This window comes from Thamnophis sirtalis, unplaced genomic scaffold (assembly GCF_051295495.1).
Source record: "Thamnophis sirtalis isolate CommonGarterSnake01/CBP01778 unplaced genomic scaffold, rThaSir2_p1.2 scaffold_10, whole genome shotgun sequence".
Taxonomy (NCBI): Eukaryota; Metazoa; Chordata; class Lepidosauria; order Squamata; family Natricidae; genus Thamnophis; species Thamnophis sirtalis.
The window spans coordinates 40,106,138-40,125,988 of NW_028261390.1; the positions used below are offsets into that span (position 1 = coordinate 40,106,138).

A 19,851-nucleotide genomic window follows, 5' to 3' on the forward strand; every position below is an offset into this window, starting at 1 on the left:
TTTATCATGTGCTAGAAATGCTAAGGAATATGTGAACCATTTTTAAATCACACAGAATAGTTTGAAATAGAAAAGTCGTTTCTTGTTGATACATAGGAAAGAAATGCCACAAAGAAAAGGGTGGACCTATAAGATGCTTCAAATAGAGAATTAAAGCAAATGTAAAACTCTATTCTTAAAGTTGACATCATATTCTATAATACATCATTGTCATATGCTGAAAAGAAATTATGCTATAAAATGTGCCAAGATATTCTAGTGTCCTGATTCATTTGTTTAAAAATATGTACTACTTACTATTAAGAATCAAAAAAAGTAAGAGCTGAGACTGACAAGGCAGAAACTGAGGGTCCCAGACTACAGGGAAGCATTATGTACTTGTTGCTTCCAGGCTACCCAGAGAACAGTTGAATATCTGTTAACTTGGAAAGTCAGGAGTAAAAATTAAAGTTTAAATTCTGGAGCATGGGTATTGTCAGCCTCTGCCTTGCTGCTGCTTCAGCTGCCATTGAAACGGGGAGGGGGGCATGGCATTTGGGAGGGAAATCATTATGTGCTGGAGGAATATTCTAGGCGCTGTCCTGACCATCTCATTGCGCATGTGGAGGAAGGGAGTTTCCCGCCAAGGTTAACTGTCCAGCATTCCACCCTGATGATGTTTTTTGAAGATATCTCCCACCTGACAGTTGGGTGAATTATAATTGGACTATGGACTGGGGTGCCAAGGGGAGGGGATTGACCTATACATGATATTCTTTGCTTTCACGCCTAATTAACCAGACTCAGCTTAGCTTTGCTACTATTCGTTTGTAATTAGTAAAAGTACACTTAATTTCAAACAAATGGAGTTGAGTGGTTTCTTTCCTGATTATTAAATGAAGCAGCACCTGACAGGTATATATAAAGACTCCAAATTCTTCGCATCATGTTGGACAAACAAATCTTTCAAACTTCACTCTTGTCTGCAATAAAGCTTCAGATCTGAGTTTCCTTCTGTCAAAATGATTAAATGTCTGGAGAGCTAAAATTTACTACCAAACCCTGGTGTGAAATCTGGCAATAGCAATCAGTTTGCTGTTGCTGAACTCTCTTAATTTAAACAGTGAGAGAGGATGGCGCATACTAGGAAAAAATACTTGTTCGTAGTTATCAAAGTTGACTTGAAAAAGAATATTAAGACAACATTGTAAAATTCTGCCAATATGGAAGCCTCTTTAATGTTACCTGCAGCTGCTTGTCCAGTTGTCCTTGAACACACTTCATAGGTGCCATCTGGTACTACACCTAAAGAATCAAGAATATAGAACAAAATGGACATACCAGTTTAGCAAAGATTTGTTTTAAATTATAGGTGTATAAGCATTTAATCAAAATTTGAATTAAATGTGGGAGCTTTATTGGCAAGAGCTAATATATTGGGAAGAGCTAATGAAATGCCATTATGTGGTTTTGCTTTAAATCTGGAATATTTTATATAAAAGGACGTAAAAACAATTATAGTCAAATGAAGGTTCAGGTATGATGATAGCGCTCTACATGGGGTAGCCTTTGAAGAGTATTCGGAGACTACAACTTGTCCAGAATGCAGCCGCGCGAGCGATTGTGGGTGCACCTCGGTACACCCACGTTACACCTATCCACCGCGAGCTGCACTGGCTGCCGATCAGTCTCCGGATACGCTTCAAAGTGCTAGTCGTAACTTATAAAGCTCTTCATGGTATTGGACCTGGGTACTTGAGAGACCGCCTGCTGCCAATTACCTCCCATAGACCCGTTAGATCGCACAGGGTCGGCCTCCTCCGGGTTCCGTCTACCAGCCAATGCCATCTGGCTACCACCCAGGGGAGGGCCTTCTCTGTAGCAGCTCCGGCCCTTTGGAATGAACTCCCCGCGGAGATTCGGACCCTCACCTCTCTCCAGGCCTTCCGAAAAGCCGTCAAAACCTGGCTGTGCCGGCAGGCCTGGGGTTGATGAGTTCCCCTCCCCTCTCGACTTGTATGGCTGTATGTCTCTTGTGTATTTTAATTACGTGTATTGTGTTTGTGTCCCCTTTTCCCCTTCTGAGTTATTCGCCGCCCTGAGTCCCTCCCGGAGAAGGGCGGCATACAAATAAACTAAATCTGAATCTGAAATATATTTGATTTAAAATATATGATTTCATATGAATTGTAGGTGATGACCGTGGAAGCGATGACTGGAAGTTTTTGTAACCAATCGACACACTTTCTACAATTTGTAATAGAATATGGTTTTGTGGGGTTTTTTCCTTGTGTTTTGTCTGTTTGTGTTTATTCAAAAATAAAAAAAAATCTTTATCAAAAAAATTGAATTAAATGTATTGTCCTTCTCAAACTTATAAGCCATTGATTTGGACAAACACAATGCTTGGCAAATTCTTACTGAAATTCCCAGTTTTTTACTTGTTTACAAAGAGCTATTTTTTGTGATGCAATATATTGAGAAGTTCAAGAGAGCTAACTCTATTACCTCTCTAAACTTAAACTATAGCGTAGAACCATGATGGTGAACCTATGCAACGTGTGCCAGAGGTGGCACATAGAGCCCTCTCTGTGGACATGCACGCCATCACCAGCTAGTCTTTGGGTTTCCGGCGCTCTCGTGTGCGTGCTTGCATGCACGCACGTGTTCCAGTTTGGGCACTCAGTGCCAAAAAGGTGCGCCATCACTGGCCTAGAATATATATTTTAAATTCCAAAAAGTCAAATTACTAAGAAAAATGCTTACATGCATTCATCACGAGATCTCCTCGTATTTCTGGCTTCCAATCATCCCAGCTAGTTTCAAAGCCATCAGCAAAGCGGATGCAGAAGTTTTTAAAATGGCCTTTGCTGACCAGAGATTCTGAGGAGCAGGCAGTAATTAAAGTGCTTTCAATGGTCAAGACTAATGCAGAGCCAGTGTCCAGGTCAGTCGTATGGGTTGCCTGCAGTAAGAAAAAGTAACTATAGCAGTAAAATTTGTTTATTTCAATACCAAAATTTTCACAGTTAAGCGTTCTCCCAATCCCTATAGTCTCTTTTTTCATTAAACACATCATATTCAGAGTTACTCTAAAATAAATGCTTTTCAATTAACAAACTATTTATTTTTGAAATAGTTTATTAAAATTTGCCCTTAGAACAAAAGTACTACTTCTTTAGCAATCAGCAAGTCAAAAATAAACATGCTTTAAGAAACCTTTTTAAAATATTATGATTTTTATGATTTTATTAAGGATTTATATGCCGCCCTTTTCCCTGAGGGGACTCAGGGCGGCTTACAACAATGAGGGGAAGGGGGTGCAAGACAAGACTTAAAAGAAAAAAAATCGTGAATAAAAGAAAATTATCCATAAAAACACAACATTCACTCAACATTCGGGCGGGGTGAGAGTAATCCTATCCCCAGGCCTGACGGGATAGCCAGATCTTGAGGGCTGTGCGGAAGGCCTGGACTGTGGTGAGGGTACGGATCTCCACGGGGAGGTTGTTCCATAATGTCGGAGCTGCAACTGAGAAGGCTCTCCTCCGCGTAGTCGCCAGTCGGCACTGACTGGCGGATGGAATTCGGAGGAGGCCTACTCTGTGCGATCTGATGGGACGCAGGGAGCTAATTGGCAGGAGGCGGTCTCTCAAATAGTCAGATCCACTACCATGGAGCGCTTTATAGGCGGTAAGTAGGACCTTGAAGTGCACCCGACGATCAACAGGTAGCCAGCGCAGCTCACGGAGGATTGGTGTTATATGGGCGAACCGTGGTGCGCCCATGATCACTCGCGCGGCCGCGTTCTGAACTAGCTGAAGTCGCCGGATGCTCTTCAAGGGCAGCCCCATGTAGAGCACATTGCAGTATTCCAGCCTAGAGATCACAAGGGCTCGAGTGACTGTTGTGAGAGCCTCCCGGTTCAGGTAGGGCCGCAACTGGCGCACCAGGCGAACCTGGGCAAATGCCCCCCTGGTCACAGCCGACAAGTGGTGGTCAAAACTCAGCTGTGGATCCAGGAGGACTCCCAAGTTGCGGACCCTGTCTGAGGGGTATAAATTTTGCCCCCCCAGCCTGATTGATGGAACGTTAGCCAAATTTTTGGGAGGAAAACACAACAGCCACTCGGTCTTTTCCGGGTTGAGTACCAGTTTGTTAGCTCTCATCCAGTCTTTAACAGCCTCAAGGCCCCGGTTCATCACGTCCACCGCTTCATTGAGTTGGCACGGGGCGGACAGATACAACTGCGTATCGTCCGCATATTGGTGGTACTTAATCCCGTGCCTCCGAATGATCTCGCCCAGCGGTTTCATGTATATGTTAAATAGCAGGGGGGACAGAACCGAGCCCTGCGGCACCCCATAGGTTAGGGGCCTCGGGGACGATCTCTCCCTCCCCACCAACACCGACTGCGACCTGTCCGAGAGGTAGGAGGAGAACCACTGTAAAACAGTGCCGCCCACCCCCACCTCCCGCAGTCGTCGCAGAAGGATACCATGGTCGATGGTATCGAAAGCCGCTGAGAGGTCGAGGAGAACCAGGATGGACGCGTAGCCTCCATCTCTGGCTCTCCAGAGATCATCGGTCAATGCGACCAAAGCGGTTTCAGTGCTGTAACCGGGCCTGAAGCCAGACTGGAAGGGGTCAAGATAGTTAGCTTCCTCCAAGGTACGCTGAAGCTGTAAGGCCACCACCTTCTCAACAACCTTCCCCAGAAAGGGGAGGTTGGAGACTGGACGATAGTTGTTAAGAACTGCTGGATCCAAGGACGGTTTCTTCAGGAGGGGCCTCACCACCGCCGCCTTAAGCACGGTGGGGAGGTGTCCCTCCCGAAGAGAGGCGGTAACAACCGCCTGGATCCAGCCTCGTGTCACCTCTCTGCTGTTGGTAGTCAGCCAAGAGGGACACGGGTCCAGTATGCAGGTGGAGGAACTCACAGCTCGCATAGCCTTGTCCACATCCCCAGAGGCAACATCCTGAAACTCAACCCAGAGATGGTCTACCAAGTTATTCCCCTGTGTCCCGGCTGGATCTGCGGGGGTGGAGTCCAGTTCCGATCGAAACCGAGCAACTTTGTCCGCCAAGAACTGACTATATTCCTCAGCCTTACCCTGCAGGGGGTTCCCCGTCTCCCTCCTATTTAGGAGGGAGCGGGTTATCCTAAACAGGGCGGCTGGGCGAGACTCGGCGGACGCTACCAAGGAGGCAATGTGTGATCTTTTGGCGGTTCTCAATGCCCAAATATACTCCTTGGTGCAAGCTGTCAACAGTGCTCGGTTCGATACGGACCTGTCGGACCTCCACTGGTGCTCTAGGCGTCTCCTCCGGCGCTTTATCTCGCGGAGCTCCTCGGTGAACCAAGGGGGTCTCCGCGAGCCGCTGACCCGGAGGGGCCGTAGTGGCGCAATTCTGTCCAGAGACTCTGATGCCGCCGAGTGCCAGGCCGCAGCAATAGTCTCCGCCGAACTGTGGGCGAGAGCATCTGGAATGACCCCAAGCTCCGTCTGGAACCTAACAGGGTCCATCAGTCGCCTGGGGCGGAACCACCTGGTCGGTTCCTCCTCCCCACGGTGGGGGTTTGGCCTCCGGAAGTCTAGCCTCAGTAGGTAGTGGTCTGACCACGACAGGGGAATGGTCTCATTTCCCCTCAGACCAAGATCATAACTCCACTGCTCCGAGAGGAATACGAGGTCGAGTGTATGTCCCGCCAAGTGGGTAGGGCCTCGAATTACCTGGGTCAGGCCCATGGCTGTCATGGAGGCCATGAACTCCTGCGCTCCGTCAGAGTGTTCACCGAGCGAAGGCAGATTGAAGTCCCCCAGAACCATTAGTCTAGGGAACTCAATTGCTAGCTCGGCTATTGACTCGAGGAGCGCAGGGAGGGCCACTGCAACGCAGTTGGGAGGCAGGTACGTTAGCAGCAAACCCGCTTGACCCTTGAGGTCCAACTTCACTAGTAGGGACTCACACCCGGCAAGCTCCGGAGCAGGGATCCTACGAGGAACTAAAGACTCCCGGACTACAATAGCCACACCGCCACCCCTTCCCTGGGCTCTCGGCTGATGAAGCACCTGAAACCCGTCTGGGCACAGCTCTACGAGGGGGACTCCTCCCTCCGTGCCCAGCCATGTCTCAGTAATACATGCCAGGTCTGCCCCCTCGTCTACAATCAAGTCCCGGACGAGGGGAGCCTTATGAATAACAGACCTGGCATTTAGCGACAGCAGCCTGAGACCAGGGTCCTGATCGCTCACGCCATCTGACCTTGGAGTGGGACTCATAGGGCCGGAAGGAGGGATCTCTGCGATATAGCGAACCCTCCTTCCCCGGTAATGGCCAGCCCTAAAGTCCCCGCCATATCTGCCTCTCCCTGTTATGATCGCAATGCTCCGACTCTCTCCCGTGGGCATAATTCCCCCAACCACCCCAATGGCCCCCGCTTGCCCCGCCAGGTCCTCCGAATCAGGCATACTCAGACACTCACACAAACAGTCCCCACAATATAATTAAAACACAAAAAGAATACAGCAATAATAGTGCTAAAAGTGGGTCTTTCATACTAACTCATTCAGTCCCACGCACTCAACATACCCGTTTAAAATTGCGCAACACAGAATTTAAAATTATGAGTTCCAGAAGAGCCAGCCTCCCTTCCTCCAGTTCCAGAGAAATCCGAGGCCAAAGTCCAAGGTCCGTATTCTATAAATAGTTGTAGATGGAGGGGGGGCAAAGCACAGGCCCCAGGTATCAGCCAGCACCAGCTTTGCAGTCTCACACCCTCCAAATCCAGATAAACCATGGAATAATAAACAATAACGGTCCATAGGAGATAAAGCGGTAGTATGCAGGGGGGTATCTTATCTTCCCCCTCCCCTGTAGTCCTGGAACGGCCAGAGTCTAAATGTCCAAAGTCTACAAGTGACTGGAACCAGTTAGAAGGGGGAAAGGGGGGGTGCCAGCTTAGTGTCCAGTTTTTAAAACGCCAAGTTCCTGTCCCTGAAACTGCCATCCTCTATCACTTCTTTCCCCAAACCAAATGCACCATAAGTATATATACCATAGGATATCAAAATGGTTAAACAGATGGTCGATTGCTCACATTAGATGTTTCAAAGTAGCAGTGGTAGCAAGTGGTGGAGAAGAGCAGTTGTTCCAGGCCAATGCCGGTGGTCGCAGGCCAGGCAGTAAAGCTCGTATTAAATAAGAACAAATAGGCAGGCAAGCATGGCTCCGCAGTAGCAGGGGCAGACAGGGAAAGGAATTGTCCAAGCCACAGAAGGAATAAAAAGGAGAGGCTCCACGGTGAGAGAGGTAGGCACTAAAATACAGGATAGAGGAGGGGCGGGCGTTCAGGCGAGCTATGATGGTAGTGGCTAAATCGCCGTTTAATTCGCTCGCCCAAGCCACAATAATTTCCTCCTCTTTACCACGATGGTGATGGTAATAATAAAGTTTAGCTATTATTTAAAGCCTAAAAATATTAGGCTTTAAATAATAGCTAAACAATAGCAGAAATACTATAAAATATAGTTTTAATTCTAAAATGAACTCAGCATTTCACTATTAAGATTTAGTTACATTATATTAAACAGAAGGGGGGAAATTCATGAAACACATCAAACTTGTCATAAGCAGTGCAAGTTAAGAAGAAACAAAAAAAATAAAAAATTGGAAAATTGGAAACTGTAATATAAATATACAAATGAATATTACCTATGCAATATTCATTTTTCTAGACATACATGTGTGTGTATGTCACATAGAAAAGATTAAAGTTATATCCAAAGTTCAAAAGATTAATAAGAATTATTTTCAAAACTGAAGATTTTATCTCAGAATCTAAATATGCTTTTTAATAAACTGTTTAACCTTTAAACTAAGCATTTATTTTAAACAGTTAGCTTTCAAATAACAGTTCCATTCTGGTAAGTAGCAAAGAAGTTAAAAAGATCTCTAACAGGACATTCATTTTATAGAACTATTTCAGATTGTTAGCTACAAGACAATTTAATTGCTTTTCTTTTTAAAAATCAGCAACATTTCCAAAGTATTTTGCTGCCACAATAAAATATCAAGGATTTTAAGAATTGTTAATCTGAATAGATGTAACAACTCAAACGGGGGGGGGGGGGGAGGGAGGGTGTCTTATTCTTATTATATTTAGTATTACCTGTGGTGTGTTTGTAATTGGCAAACAAATTCCCAAGTCGTTAACTGTTAGTTGGAGGAAAAGGGTTCCAAAAGCTTGAGCAGAGGTCTGCTGTATTCCTGGTAGCATATCAACAATTTCCTTTGTAGCCCTATGAACATCTTTATTCAAGGCCATTCTCTGTTCATTCCAGTTATCATAAGCAGCTTTGTAATTCAGCCAAAAGAGCACAGCTTTAAAAACAAACAAATATGTTTTTCACTATTTTTAGAAGGAAGTACTACGGAATGTTAATTTCATGTTTTTATAATTATTCTTTATAGAAATTTTTTTAACACTGCAATTTATAACAATAAAAATTAATACAAACCTAAAAAATAAATAATTAAAAATAAAATAATAGAAGTTGCAGGAAAAAAATAGACAGAAAACTAGAATATGTATGTACTTGAAGGTAGAAAAACTATAGGAACATATTAGGGCTGGGCAGTTACTTGGAGGCAGCTAGGAACAGTTACTTTAAAAAGGGGTATTTCATGTGTTCCATAAAAGACTAAAAGCAAAAAAGCCCATCTTTTATTGCTAGAAAGACCGTTGGCTTACCTGAACGGTCGTTCTCTGGGCGCTGCAGGAGAGTCAAAGCATGGGTTAACACAGTCTATCTGCCCTAGGACAGAGTATCTTTTTTCCCCCTTTGACCACGCCTCCCTTTGCCTCTACAATCTCAGATTAAAAACAAAGAAGACTCCGTTTAGGACTGCCTCCACAGTTCCTCAAAGGCCTCACCGGAGGCAATAACCACTGGGCGGGTTTGGACTCTCCCGCAGCGCCCAGAGAACGACCGTTCAGGTAAGCCAACAGTCTTTCTCCTGAGCGCTGCTTGGAGAGTCCAAGCATGGGACATACCCAAGCTATGATGTCCAAGGGCAGGAAGAATTCGTAGAGTCCGGAGCCTCTGCAAGTTTTTGTAAAATTCTTCGCCCCAAGGAGGCTTCGGCTGAGGCAAGGGTGTCTATTTTGTAATTGCGAATGAAGGCTGTGGGGGATGCCCACATGGCTGCTCGACAAATGTCAATGATTGATGCCTGGGTCGCCCACGCAGCAGATGTGGCCGCACTTCTTGTGAAGTGAGCCGTAACCCGGCCCGGCACGACCTTGCTGTGAAGTTCATATGCCAGATTAATGCCAGCTCGCAGCCAACGTCCGATGGTATGCGATGAAGCTTTTCGACCTTGCAACCCAGGATGAAAGGAGACAAAAAACGACTCAGATCGTCTGAACTCTTTGGTTCTCCTGACATAAATGCGTACAGCACGTCTTACGTCCAACTTGTGCCAGTCCCTTTCTCGGGGATGAGACGGTTTGGGGCAGAAGTTGGGAAGGATCATCTCCTGTGACCTGTGAAACAGGGTGTTCACTTTAGGTAGGAAGGTGGGATCGAGATGTAGGATGACCCTATCTGGATAGACAATACAAAGGTCCTTCCTGACTGACAGAGCCGCCAGCTCAGATATTCTCCTGGCCTAGGTAATAGCGACCAGGAAGGCAGTCTTAATAGTTAAGTGTCAAAGAGACACAGTTCAAAGAGGCTCAAACGGGGCTCCCGTCAAGGCCCTAAGTACAAATGGTAAGTCCCAAGATGGATATCGGTATACCGTGGGAGGCCTGATATTCGAGGCCCCTTTCAGGAAGCTCTTAACCAGAGGGTGTTGGCTCAGAGTGTGGGAGGAACCTCTGGAGAGAATGGTAGACAGGGCCACTACTTGGCATCGCAGGTGTTGGGGGCGAGGCCCTTATCCAACCCCTCTTGTAGAAAGTCTAGTAACTGAGGTATAGAGACCTCTGTGTCCTGCAATCCCCTCCCTTGGTACCAGGTGGAGTAGGCTCTCCAGGTAGCCTCGTATATTCTGGTCGACGAAGGCCTCCTGGATGCCTGGATGGTCTGGATGACCTTGTCAGAAATGTTCTGTTTCCTCAGGAGGTGCCCCTCAAGTGCCAGACGGCTAGTTGCAGCCATTGAGGCTCTGGGTGGAGTACTGCCCCCTGGCTGAGGGAGAGGGTCTCCTGAGGAATCCTCCAAGGTTTCTGAACGGAGAGGCTGACAAGGTACGCATACTAGGACCTCCTGGGCCAATGGGGTGCCACTAGCATGATCTCCGCCTCTTCCTCCAGTAGCTTGGTCACAACTTGCGGAATGAGCTGTAGAGGGGGGAACGCATACAGTAGCCGTGGAGGCCACTTGCACCTCAGGGCATCCGTCCCCTCCGCCCCTGGAGACCGGTAGCGGGAATAGAAATGAGTCAGCTGGGTGATGTGGCGAGTGCCGAAGAGGTCGACTTGTGGTTCGCTGAACCTCTGTACAATTTGGTTGAAGATGTCTGGGTCTAGTCGCCATTCTGAATGGTTGATCGTCTGCTGGCTCAATTAGTCCGCCTTCTGGTGGGCCGCCACCACTGCCAACAGTTTCGTGAATGTCCTGGGTGCTGAGGACAGCCCAAAGGGGAGAGCTCGGTATTGGTAGTGCTCCCCTTCAAAGAAGAACCTCAGGAACTTCCTGTGGGCTGGATAAATGGGGACGTGAAGATATGCCTCTTTTAAGTCTATCGAGGTGAGGAGATCGCCTCATCTTACGCAATCCAGTATGGAGTGGAGGGATTGCATTTTGAACCTCCGGTATGCCAGATGGAGGTTTAGGCGCTTCAGATCGAGAATGGCCCTCCATCCCCCTGATGCTTTGGGCACTTGAAACAGAATGGAGTAAAACCCTTGTTTCTCCTGATCCTTGGGGACCGGTTCTATGGCCCATATCTGGACCAAGTGGCGGATCTCTGCTTGCATGAGTCCTCTTTTTAGGGGGCTCCTGGGAGATGGGCAACGGATGAATGTTCGTTGGGGAAATGACAGAAATTCTAGAAGGAGACCCCTCCTGACGGTATTCAGCACCCACCTGTCTGAGGTTATCTCCCCCCACCTGTCGGTGTAAAACTGCAACCGACCCCCTATGGGGGGATCCCTGTGGTGGTCACTTCTCCCTACAGAAGTTTCGGGAATTGGAGCCATCTCGAAAGGGCTTGCGAAATGAGCCTACCTCGTGCTCCGAAGGAGCCTCTGTCCTGACCCCTATCACCCTGCTGAGAGTAGGACCTATGGTAGGAAGAAGAGGTTGAAGGCTGGTGTTATCTTGTGCCCGAAAGGACTGCCTCCGAAAAGAGCCAGAACCTTTGCGATCAGCCTTTTTCAGAGTTTTCTCTTGTCCTTGGTCTCAGTGGTGAATTTATCCAGGGCGTCTCCGAAGAGGGGACCCTCTTTGAATGGAGTGGACGCCAACTTCCACTTTGCCTTCATCTCCGCCTGCCAGTGGCGAAGCCAGAGCAGGCGGCGAGAAGTAACGTTAGAAGCCAGTGCCCGGGATGCGAATTTTGCCGCGTTCAAGGACTCATCAGAGGAATACTCCACTGCTGTGATGATTTTGTCAATTCGTGCCTCCATCGAGATCCCCCGGGGCGGGGACTGGATCTCAATTGTCTCAGCCAGAGGAGAGAGGACCGTATGAAAAACAAGGCAGAGGTGGAGGCCCTAATGGCCCAGGCGGCCGTCTGGTGAGTCTTTAGGCATGCCTTCTCTGACTTTTTATCCTCCGCTTTTAGACCTTCTAGAAGGTCCGCCGGCAGGTTGGACATAAAGGTCAGGGATACCACTGGAGCATCTACCTCAGGCAGCTTCAGGGCTTCCTCCAATTTTGGCTCAATGGTGTATATGATCGTGTCACCCCCACCCGGGTTGGTCAAGGTCTCAGGCTGAATCCACTGCCTCTGGACCATGTCCATGAATAGCTCTGGCACTGGAATGAATTCCTATGTCGAAGCTGGTTCCGCTGTACCAGTGCAATATTTCATGCCCTCAGCAATGCCCTGAGATATGACCTCCTTCATCTCTGCGGACAGGCCCGACTTGTTAAGAGCCGAGGTGGCGCAGTGGTTAAATGCAGCACTGCAGGCTACTGCTAGATCAGCAGTTCAGCGGTTCAAATCTCACCGGCTCAGGGTTGACTCAGCCTTCCATCCTTCCGAGGTGGGTAAAATGAGGACCCAGATTGTTGGGGGCAATATGCTGACTCTCTGTAAACCGCTTAGAGAGGGCTGAAAGCCCTATGAAGCGGTATATAAGTCTACTGCTATTGCTATTATTGCTATTGCTATTGTTCTTTCCCCTGCGGTGAGAGTTACTGGAGACCCCGCGGCTTCTGTAGGCTCTGGGGTTGGAGTCTTCATCAGAAGGTAAAGAAACTTGTGAGGGAGCCAGTTCCTCCCTCAGGGACAAACTGGGGGAATCTGGGTAACCCTAGGAAGCTGCAGGGGAGGAATCCCTGGATAATTCCGCTGCTGATGAGGGTGACCTGCTCGCCCTGGGGGAAACAGGGCCCTGCTCAGGCCTCTGCCCTGGGGTGGGATCAGGTGCCTCTCTGCATTCAGGGGATGAAAGATGCTCCCGTGAAACAGGGAAACCTCCCCTTTGCAGTGTTTGGCGCTATCACTATGATTATCGCCCTCAGAAGGTCCCGTAGGGTGCTGCTAGAAGGGCGTTTGGTCCCTTTCCCCCCTTTGGGCGGGTTATCCAGCCTGGCCCATTTGGCTGAAGGCCCTGCCTGGGCCTCTGAAGCTCCAAACCTCCGTCTGGCATGGTGGCTCAGCCAAGGAAAGGGGAGCTGACGTAGTAGGCTGGATAGGGCGCAAGCCAGCCGGCTACTGGCGCCCGCAGATCATAGAGGAGAGGGGCGCCCACAGGACTAGGCCCCTCCTCAGGCTGTCCACAGCCCTCCGGCTGGTGCAACATGGGAGAATGCGACCTTCTGGCGCCCCAGACAGGTCCCTGGCCTCCTGGCTGGCGATCCGCAATGCTGCTGGGGTGTAGGAGCAGCAGCCCCCCAATCGCAGCGGTTCCAAACAAGCAACAATGGAGACCGCTTTCCTGACTCGCTGCAGTCCCGTAGACACGTCTGACTCGCACCGTCTACACACGGCTGTGGAAAGGCTCCTCCAAAATGGCCACCGCTGCATGCGCAGATTCTGCCCTTGTTGCCAGCGAAAAGCACGCGAATCCCAAAATGGCCAGCGCAACGGCGACAGACCCAGGAAGGCCCTCTGCGCTCCGATCGAGACAGCAAGAGGTTCCGTGCTATCAGGAAGCGCCCTGAGCCGAAGGGGACAGGCAAGGGAGATCTCCTCCCCCCCACCGTTCGCCGGCAGTGCCGGGCAAACGACTCACGCTTCCTCCTGTAACAGCCAGCTGCATAAGCACCCCCTCAGCAACGATAAGCAGATGTAAGACGTTCCGCAATGGCTAGCAGTCAGCTGTCTAACCGACGAGTGGTCTTGAGGGATGAATTGGTGAGAGAAAACGCTTATGATAGGAAGTACACTCTATTTGCTCTAGGACTGAGGAACTCCCCAAAACCAAGTCCTCACTGGGTGGACTGAGTTTTTAATCTGGGATTATAGAGGGATTATAGAGGCAAAGCGAGGCGTGGTCAAAGGCACTGTTCCCTCTAATGGCAAGAAAACACCGCGCAGCAGTTTCTAACTGCTGCGCAATGATTTCTGTCACAGGCTCTGGAAGCTGAGGGGCGTCAGAAAATCTAGGGTTAGCACAGGCGCGGGGACGGCGGCAGGAGCTTACACGGCACAGCCAGTCTCCTAGGACCTCCTAGGTGCCGGCTGCGCCGCTCATTACCGTCAGTCGCCCTGTGTTCAGCAAAGCAAACGCGGGGAAGTCCTTTGCAGGCGGCTAGAACTGGCCGCCCGAAAAGGACCTCCCCAGACTTCTTTTGATGAGCACGGAGCGACTGATGGTAGTTTGTGCCAGCCGCGGCTGCTCAAGCTAGCATCAGTCGCCCCATGTTCAGCCAAGCAAGCCTGGCGGGGAGGTCCTTTGTGGGCGGCCAATCCTAGCCATTTGCGTCCAGCTCTGCGGCTGAGGTGAAGCCGCCAGCATCCTCGCCCGTGGCAGCGGTGCCTCTCCCTCCACGCGGAGCACCTGAGCTGGCCCCCGCGTTATCCCTCCCCCTTCCTCCTCCGCCGTACTTTTGAAGTGCCATGAGGCCGCGGGAGCTAGTAGGAAGGCGGTGGAGGGGGCGGGAGCAGGAAAAGAAGGCCTCATGGCTTCTCAAAAGCACGGCGGAGGTGGAGGCGGCGGCAGGGGTAATGCGATGCCCAGCTGAGGTGTTCCGAGCAGAGGGGGGAGGCACCGCCGCCGCTGCCATGGGCGGGGGCGCCAGCAGGAGCTTTGGCAGCTTCACCTCAGCTGCAGCGCTGGGCAGCAAATGTGGTGGTACTGTTGGAGGAGGCGGAGGAGGCGGCAGCAGTTATTCTAGTGGCGGCGGGGGCATTTTCAGCGGCAGCCCTGCCCCTGTGAAAAAAAACCAAAGATGGAGCAGATCCACGCAGATGATGTCGCTGCAACATGACTGGAGGAATTCTGGGAGTTGAAGTCCACAACTCTTAAAGCTGTCAGGTTTGAAGACCCCTGGGTTTTTCTTTCTAAAGGGTTAGGGGTGCAAGGGTCTTGTAACTTGATAGCTTTAAGACTTGTGTGCTTCAAATGCCAGAGTTTCTGAACCAACATTTTGGTTGCTAAGCAGGAGCGTTGTTAAATGATACTGATATTATATAACACTTTTAATTAAGCTGGTACCTTGAATAAACATAACTTTGAGTTTCGAATAATACTGATTTCGTTGTTGTCTTAGGTGACATCTGTGAAAAAAATTTAGGTGCTCAGGCATGAAAATGTGCCGCTCAAACACTATACTTTTCTGCTCACGCTGAAAAAAAAATAGAGGGAACATTGGTCAGAGTGAAAAAGATACTCAGTCCTATGGCAGATAGACTGTGTTAACCCATGCTTGCACTCTCCAAGCAGTGCTCAGGAGAACCTTGAATCTTGATCAAAGATTCTGAGATTTTTAAAAGAAAAGTAAATAAACAGATTCTGCTCCCTGAAATAATTTGACTTTAGTACAGGTAGGAGCACAAATATACCATCTCTCCATTAAAGCAATTGTGCTTTTTCCAAAAATCTATAGGTACCACACAGACGTTTCCACTACAGTCATGCAATAATGGAAACACATCCTTTAAGTTCTAAAGCACCTTTTCGGAATTGAATCCAACATGCTACACAATCTTAGAATATCAACCTTTCTAAATCCTTTTCTATAACAAAGAAAATAAATGTTATAGCAAATCAAAGTCACAAAATTCCTACAACTGGCCCTTCAATGTAAATCAATGGAATCCTTTCCATATAGTTATGGCATTGTATATAGGCCTCATTGCTGATGGGAGGTACTTTCTAGCATGCAAACAGATTTGACAACACTGTAGTTAACAAGACCTATGTGCCTATGGAAATTGAGGAATTCATTCCTAGAGACTTAGAAAATGATTGAGAAATCATTCAAAATACAATGAACAGGATAAATATATACAGTTATCAGACTCCTTCTCACAGTCCTTGCAGCAGATAATGAAACCAATCTCAAAGATTTGATTACTTATATTTATTAGAATTTATACAACAGGACTTTCAAAAAGTGCTTAACTTTCAAATGAAGCCTGTTTATGTGCTGTATTTTGGTGGCAAAAATTTAGTTAGCAATAGCAGTAGCAGTTAGACTTATATACCGCTTCATAGGGCTTTCAGCCCTCTCTAAGCGGTTTACAGAGCCAGCATATCGCCCCCACAGTCTGGGTCCTCATTTTACCCACCTCGGAAGGATGGAAGGCTGAGTCAACCCTGAGCCGGTGAGATTTGAACCGCTGAACTGCAGCTAACAGTCAGCTAAAGTGGCTGCAGTACAGCACTCTAACCACTGCGCCACCTCGGCTCTTATAAGTTTTCCAGTGTTCTTTTGATCCAGAGGACTAGAAAGATTGGGTGAAATCTTGACGATTCCCTGTAATCTGCATCTGATCATAGTTTTGCTAATCCCCTTATTTCAACCTTAAGAAAGGGTGCTTATCAGAATTCCTGGCAAATCCGGCTAAGTAGGGGAAGAACCAAGCAGTGTGCTTCTGTATCTGGCCAAAATAACAGACATATTAGAATTCATGACAAAATGACTGTTCAAAGTTATTTACCATAGACAGGTTCAGGTCTACTTTTATAGATTTTTATAAATTGGGAATGCCATGGGTACCACCTTTATCTTTATAAAATAAAAAGAGATTCAGCGCCATTAGTACCTCTGTCAAAGGCCACAGGCTGAGCAAAAACTATTGGCCTGTTCAGTGTGATAAGTACAGCTTCTCGATCTGACGAACCACTGATTTCTTCCCTAAGGGCATTTCTTAATCCAATTCTAGTTTTAAAGTAAGCAACTTGATGGAAGTCGGAGCCAGCTTCTTCATATACCTTTATATATTCAAAACATATTTCACGTTAGAATACAACACAGCAAAAATTAAACCTGATACTATTATTTATATTTATAATTTGTATTATCATTGAATGTATAGATATAAATTAAGAATAATTTAGACTTGTAGTGGCTCAAATCTTTAAGGAAATGTTATTCCGAAGAGCAAGGATGCTTTTACGTTCACTTTATAAGTACCATCAGATGAAGGAAACACAAAGTGCTTTAGCGTCATCATATCTTACAGAGAAACATATAATAGTAAAAAGGAAGAGAGTAGGGCAGTCTGTTGTACACTTACATGGATTTTGAGTTTCCCTGACAAACACAATACATAATATATGACAGAACCTGTATTTCTTTCATTAAAGAATTGGAGACTTGTTTAATATTATGTGGATATCAGTTTCAGAACTTGAAGAAAAACCATTTTCAATTATAAAAAAGTTTATTTTTCTCTTTCAAATTCATTCACAAATATACACTCTTATAATTACTATTATCATTTATCATTCATCGTTAGTCTTTATCATTATTTTCTTACAAATATATAGAATATAGTTTGGGTCTCTTCCTTTTTAACCATTTTTTCCTACCTCTCACAGATTCTTAGGACTGAGCCTTAAATGCAGAGATGTCCAACCACTGTTCCCTCTAAGGTGCACGGGTGTGCGGCCGCGCACGTGGCAAGAAAACCCCACGCAGCAGTTTCTAACTGCTGGGCAGGGGCCTCAGAAAATCTAGGGTTAGCATGGGCGCGGGGATGGCAGCAGGAGCGTACATGGCACAGCCGGTCTCCTAGGACCTCCTAGGCGCCGGCTGCGCCGCTAATTACCGTCAGTCGCCCCGTGTTCAGCAAAGCAAACGCAGGGAAGTTCTTTGCAGGCGGCTAGAACTGGCCGCCCGCAAAGGACCTCCCCAGACTTGTTTTGATGAGCACGGAGCGACTGACGGTAGTTTGAGCCGGCCGTGGCCGCTCAAACTAGCATCAGTCGTCCCGTGTTCAGCAAGGTCCTTTGTGGGCGGCCAATCCTAGCCGCTTGCGCCCGGCTCTGCGGCTGAAGTGAACCCCCAAAGCCCCCGCTGCCACCAGAATATCTGCTGCCGCCTCCTCCTCCTCCAACAGCACTGCCGGATTTACCGCCCGACGCTGCGGCTGAGGTAAAGCCGCCAAAATCCCATCAGCACCCCCGCCCGTGGCAGTGGTGACTCTCCCTCCACGCAGAGCACCTGAGCTGGCCCCCGCGTTATCCCTCCCCCTTCCTCCTCCGCCGTGCTTTTGAATGTTTGTTTGTTTGTTTGGGAATGTTTATTATAATTTATAGGCTGCCCTTTTCCCTGAGGGGACTCAGGGCGGCTTACAAAACACGGGAAAGGGGGGTACAAAGACAAAAGACATAAAACAATACATAATATTAAAAATAGAACACAACATTCATTCATCATTCGGGAGGGGACAAACTAAGATTTTTTATCCCCAGGCCTGACGGGATAGCCAGATCTTAAGGGCCGTGCGGAAGGCCTGGGCGGTGGTGAGGGTGCGAATCTCCACGGGGAGATTGTTCCATAGCGTCGGAGCTGCAACTGAGAAGCCATGAGGCCACGGGAGCTAGTAGGAAGGAGGTGGAGGCGGCAGCAGGGGTAACCCAGAGCCCAGCTGAGGTGCTCCGAGCGGAGGGGGAGGCACCGCTGCCGCTGCCATGGGCGGGGGAACCAGCGGGAGCTTTGGCAGCTTCACCTCAGCTGCAGTGCTGGGCAGCAAATGTGGTGGTGCTGTTGGAGGAGGCGGCGGCAGCAGTTATTCTAGTGGCGGCAGGGGCTCGGCGGCATCTTCAGCAGCAGCCCTGGCCCCTGTGAAAAAACCCGAAGATGGAGCAGATCTACGCAGATGACGTCGCCGCAAGGTGACTGGAGGAGGAATTCTGGGAGTTGAAGTCCACAAGTCTTAAAGCTGTCAGGTTTGAAGATGCCTGGTTTTTTTTTTCCTAAAGGGTTATGGGTGCAAGGATCTTGTAACTTGACAGCTTTAAGACTTGCATGCTTCAATGCCAGAGTTTCTGAGCCAACATGACTGGAGGAGGAATTCTGGGAGTTGAAGTCCACAAGTCTTAAAGCTGTCAGGTTTGAAGACCCCTGGGATTTTTTTTTTCTAAAGGGTTAGGGGTGCAAAGTTCTTGTAACAACAGCTTTAAGACTTGCGTCCTTCAAATGCCAGACTTTCTGAGCCAACATTTTGGTTGCTAAGCAGGAGCGTTGTTAAGTGATACTGATATTATATAACACTTTTAATTAAGCGGGTACCTTGAATAAACATAACTTTGAGTTTCAAATAATATTGATTTCGTTGTTGTCATAGGTGATATCTGTGAAAAAAATTCAGGTGCTCAGGCATGAAAATATGCCGCTCAAACACTATACTTTTCTGCTCACACTGAAAAAAAATTAGAGGGAACATTGTGTCCAATCCTGGCAACTTTAAGACTTGTGAACTTTAATTTACAGAATTCTCCAACCAGCCATGCTGTCTGGGGAATTCTTGGAATTAAAATCCACAAGTCTTAAAGTTGCCAATGTTGGACACATTTTGCTTTAATGTTTTGTTTTTTTAATTTTTAGGGAGGGGGAAAAAGTATATTACAATCAGTTATGAAACTGTAATTTCAGAAACGTATAGTAAACACTAACCTGATGTTTAACAATCTGTCCTAAAGCCAAATTTAAATCCACTTGGCATTTAGCAAAAAGCTTCAAATAACTGGTGCCACCTGGCATAGCTTTCGCTTGTATTCTATTTGAAAGCTCTAGTTCTATCAGTCCTGTTTCAAAGCGTACAGCCCACATTGATGGTGTTGTAGCTGTTACCTGGATTCCCTAGTAAAGAAAAGGTAAAATATAAAATGAGGTCAGTTACTAAGTTACAAACATGTTGAAGCTACTTGCGATGTTGAATGGAGTTTATAAAATAACACTCCTACCTGCATACATACACAACTCATTCTATAGTTAATTTGTTTTTTTTGTCCCAGTTGGAATGCACCTAAATAAATCTCCAGATTCAAATAGAATAAAAATACCTTAAATTGAAGACTCAAAGAGTAAAGGAGAATTTTTGGTTTTTCTCCATCATTTGTTCCATCATGTTCATTCCATAGAGGAATAGGTTGTTCCCCTCCTATAAATATAATTACACAATTGTACACATAATTTTGTATCTTGTTATTAAATCAATATTTGACATCATATTTAAGAACCAAACTATGCATCATTATCTGCAATTAAAAAAAAACCTGCAATGAGCTGCATG

At 47.3% G+C, this 19,851-nt stretch overlaps 1 protein-coding gene across 11 annotated transcripts in view; it reads right to left on the minus strand.

The window, feature by feature from the left end:
* BLTP1 (bridge-like lipid transfer protein family member 1) overlaps positions 1-19,851 on the minus strand; it is a 199,643-nt gene that overhangs the window by 51,566 nt on the left and 128,226 nt on the right. For all 11 annotated transcript variants that reach the window (XM_087724418.1, XM_087724419.1, XM_087724425.1 and 8 more), the window contains 6 exons: positions 19,622-19,719; positions 19,233-19,418; positions 16,375-16,543; positions 8,153-8,364; positions 2,746-2,944; positions 1,225-1,284 (listed from right to left, as the gene is read on the minus strand). In XM_087724418.1, coding sequence (XP_087580544.1) covers positions 1,225-1,284; positions 2,746-2,944; positions 8,153-8,364; positions 16,375-16,543; positions 19,233-19,418; positions 19,622-19,719 — 924 coding nt within the window. The remainder of the gene's footprint in view (positions 1-1,224; positions 1,285-2,745; positions 2,945-8,152; positions 8,365-16,374; positions 16,544-19,232; positions 19,419-19,621; positions 19,720-19,851) is intronic.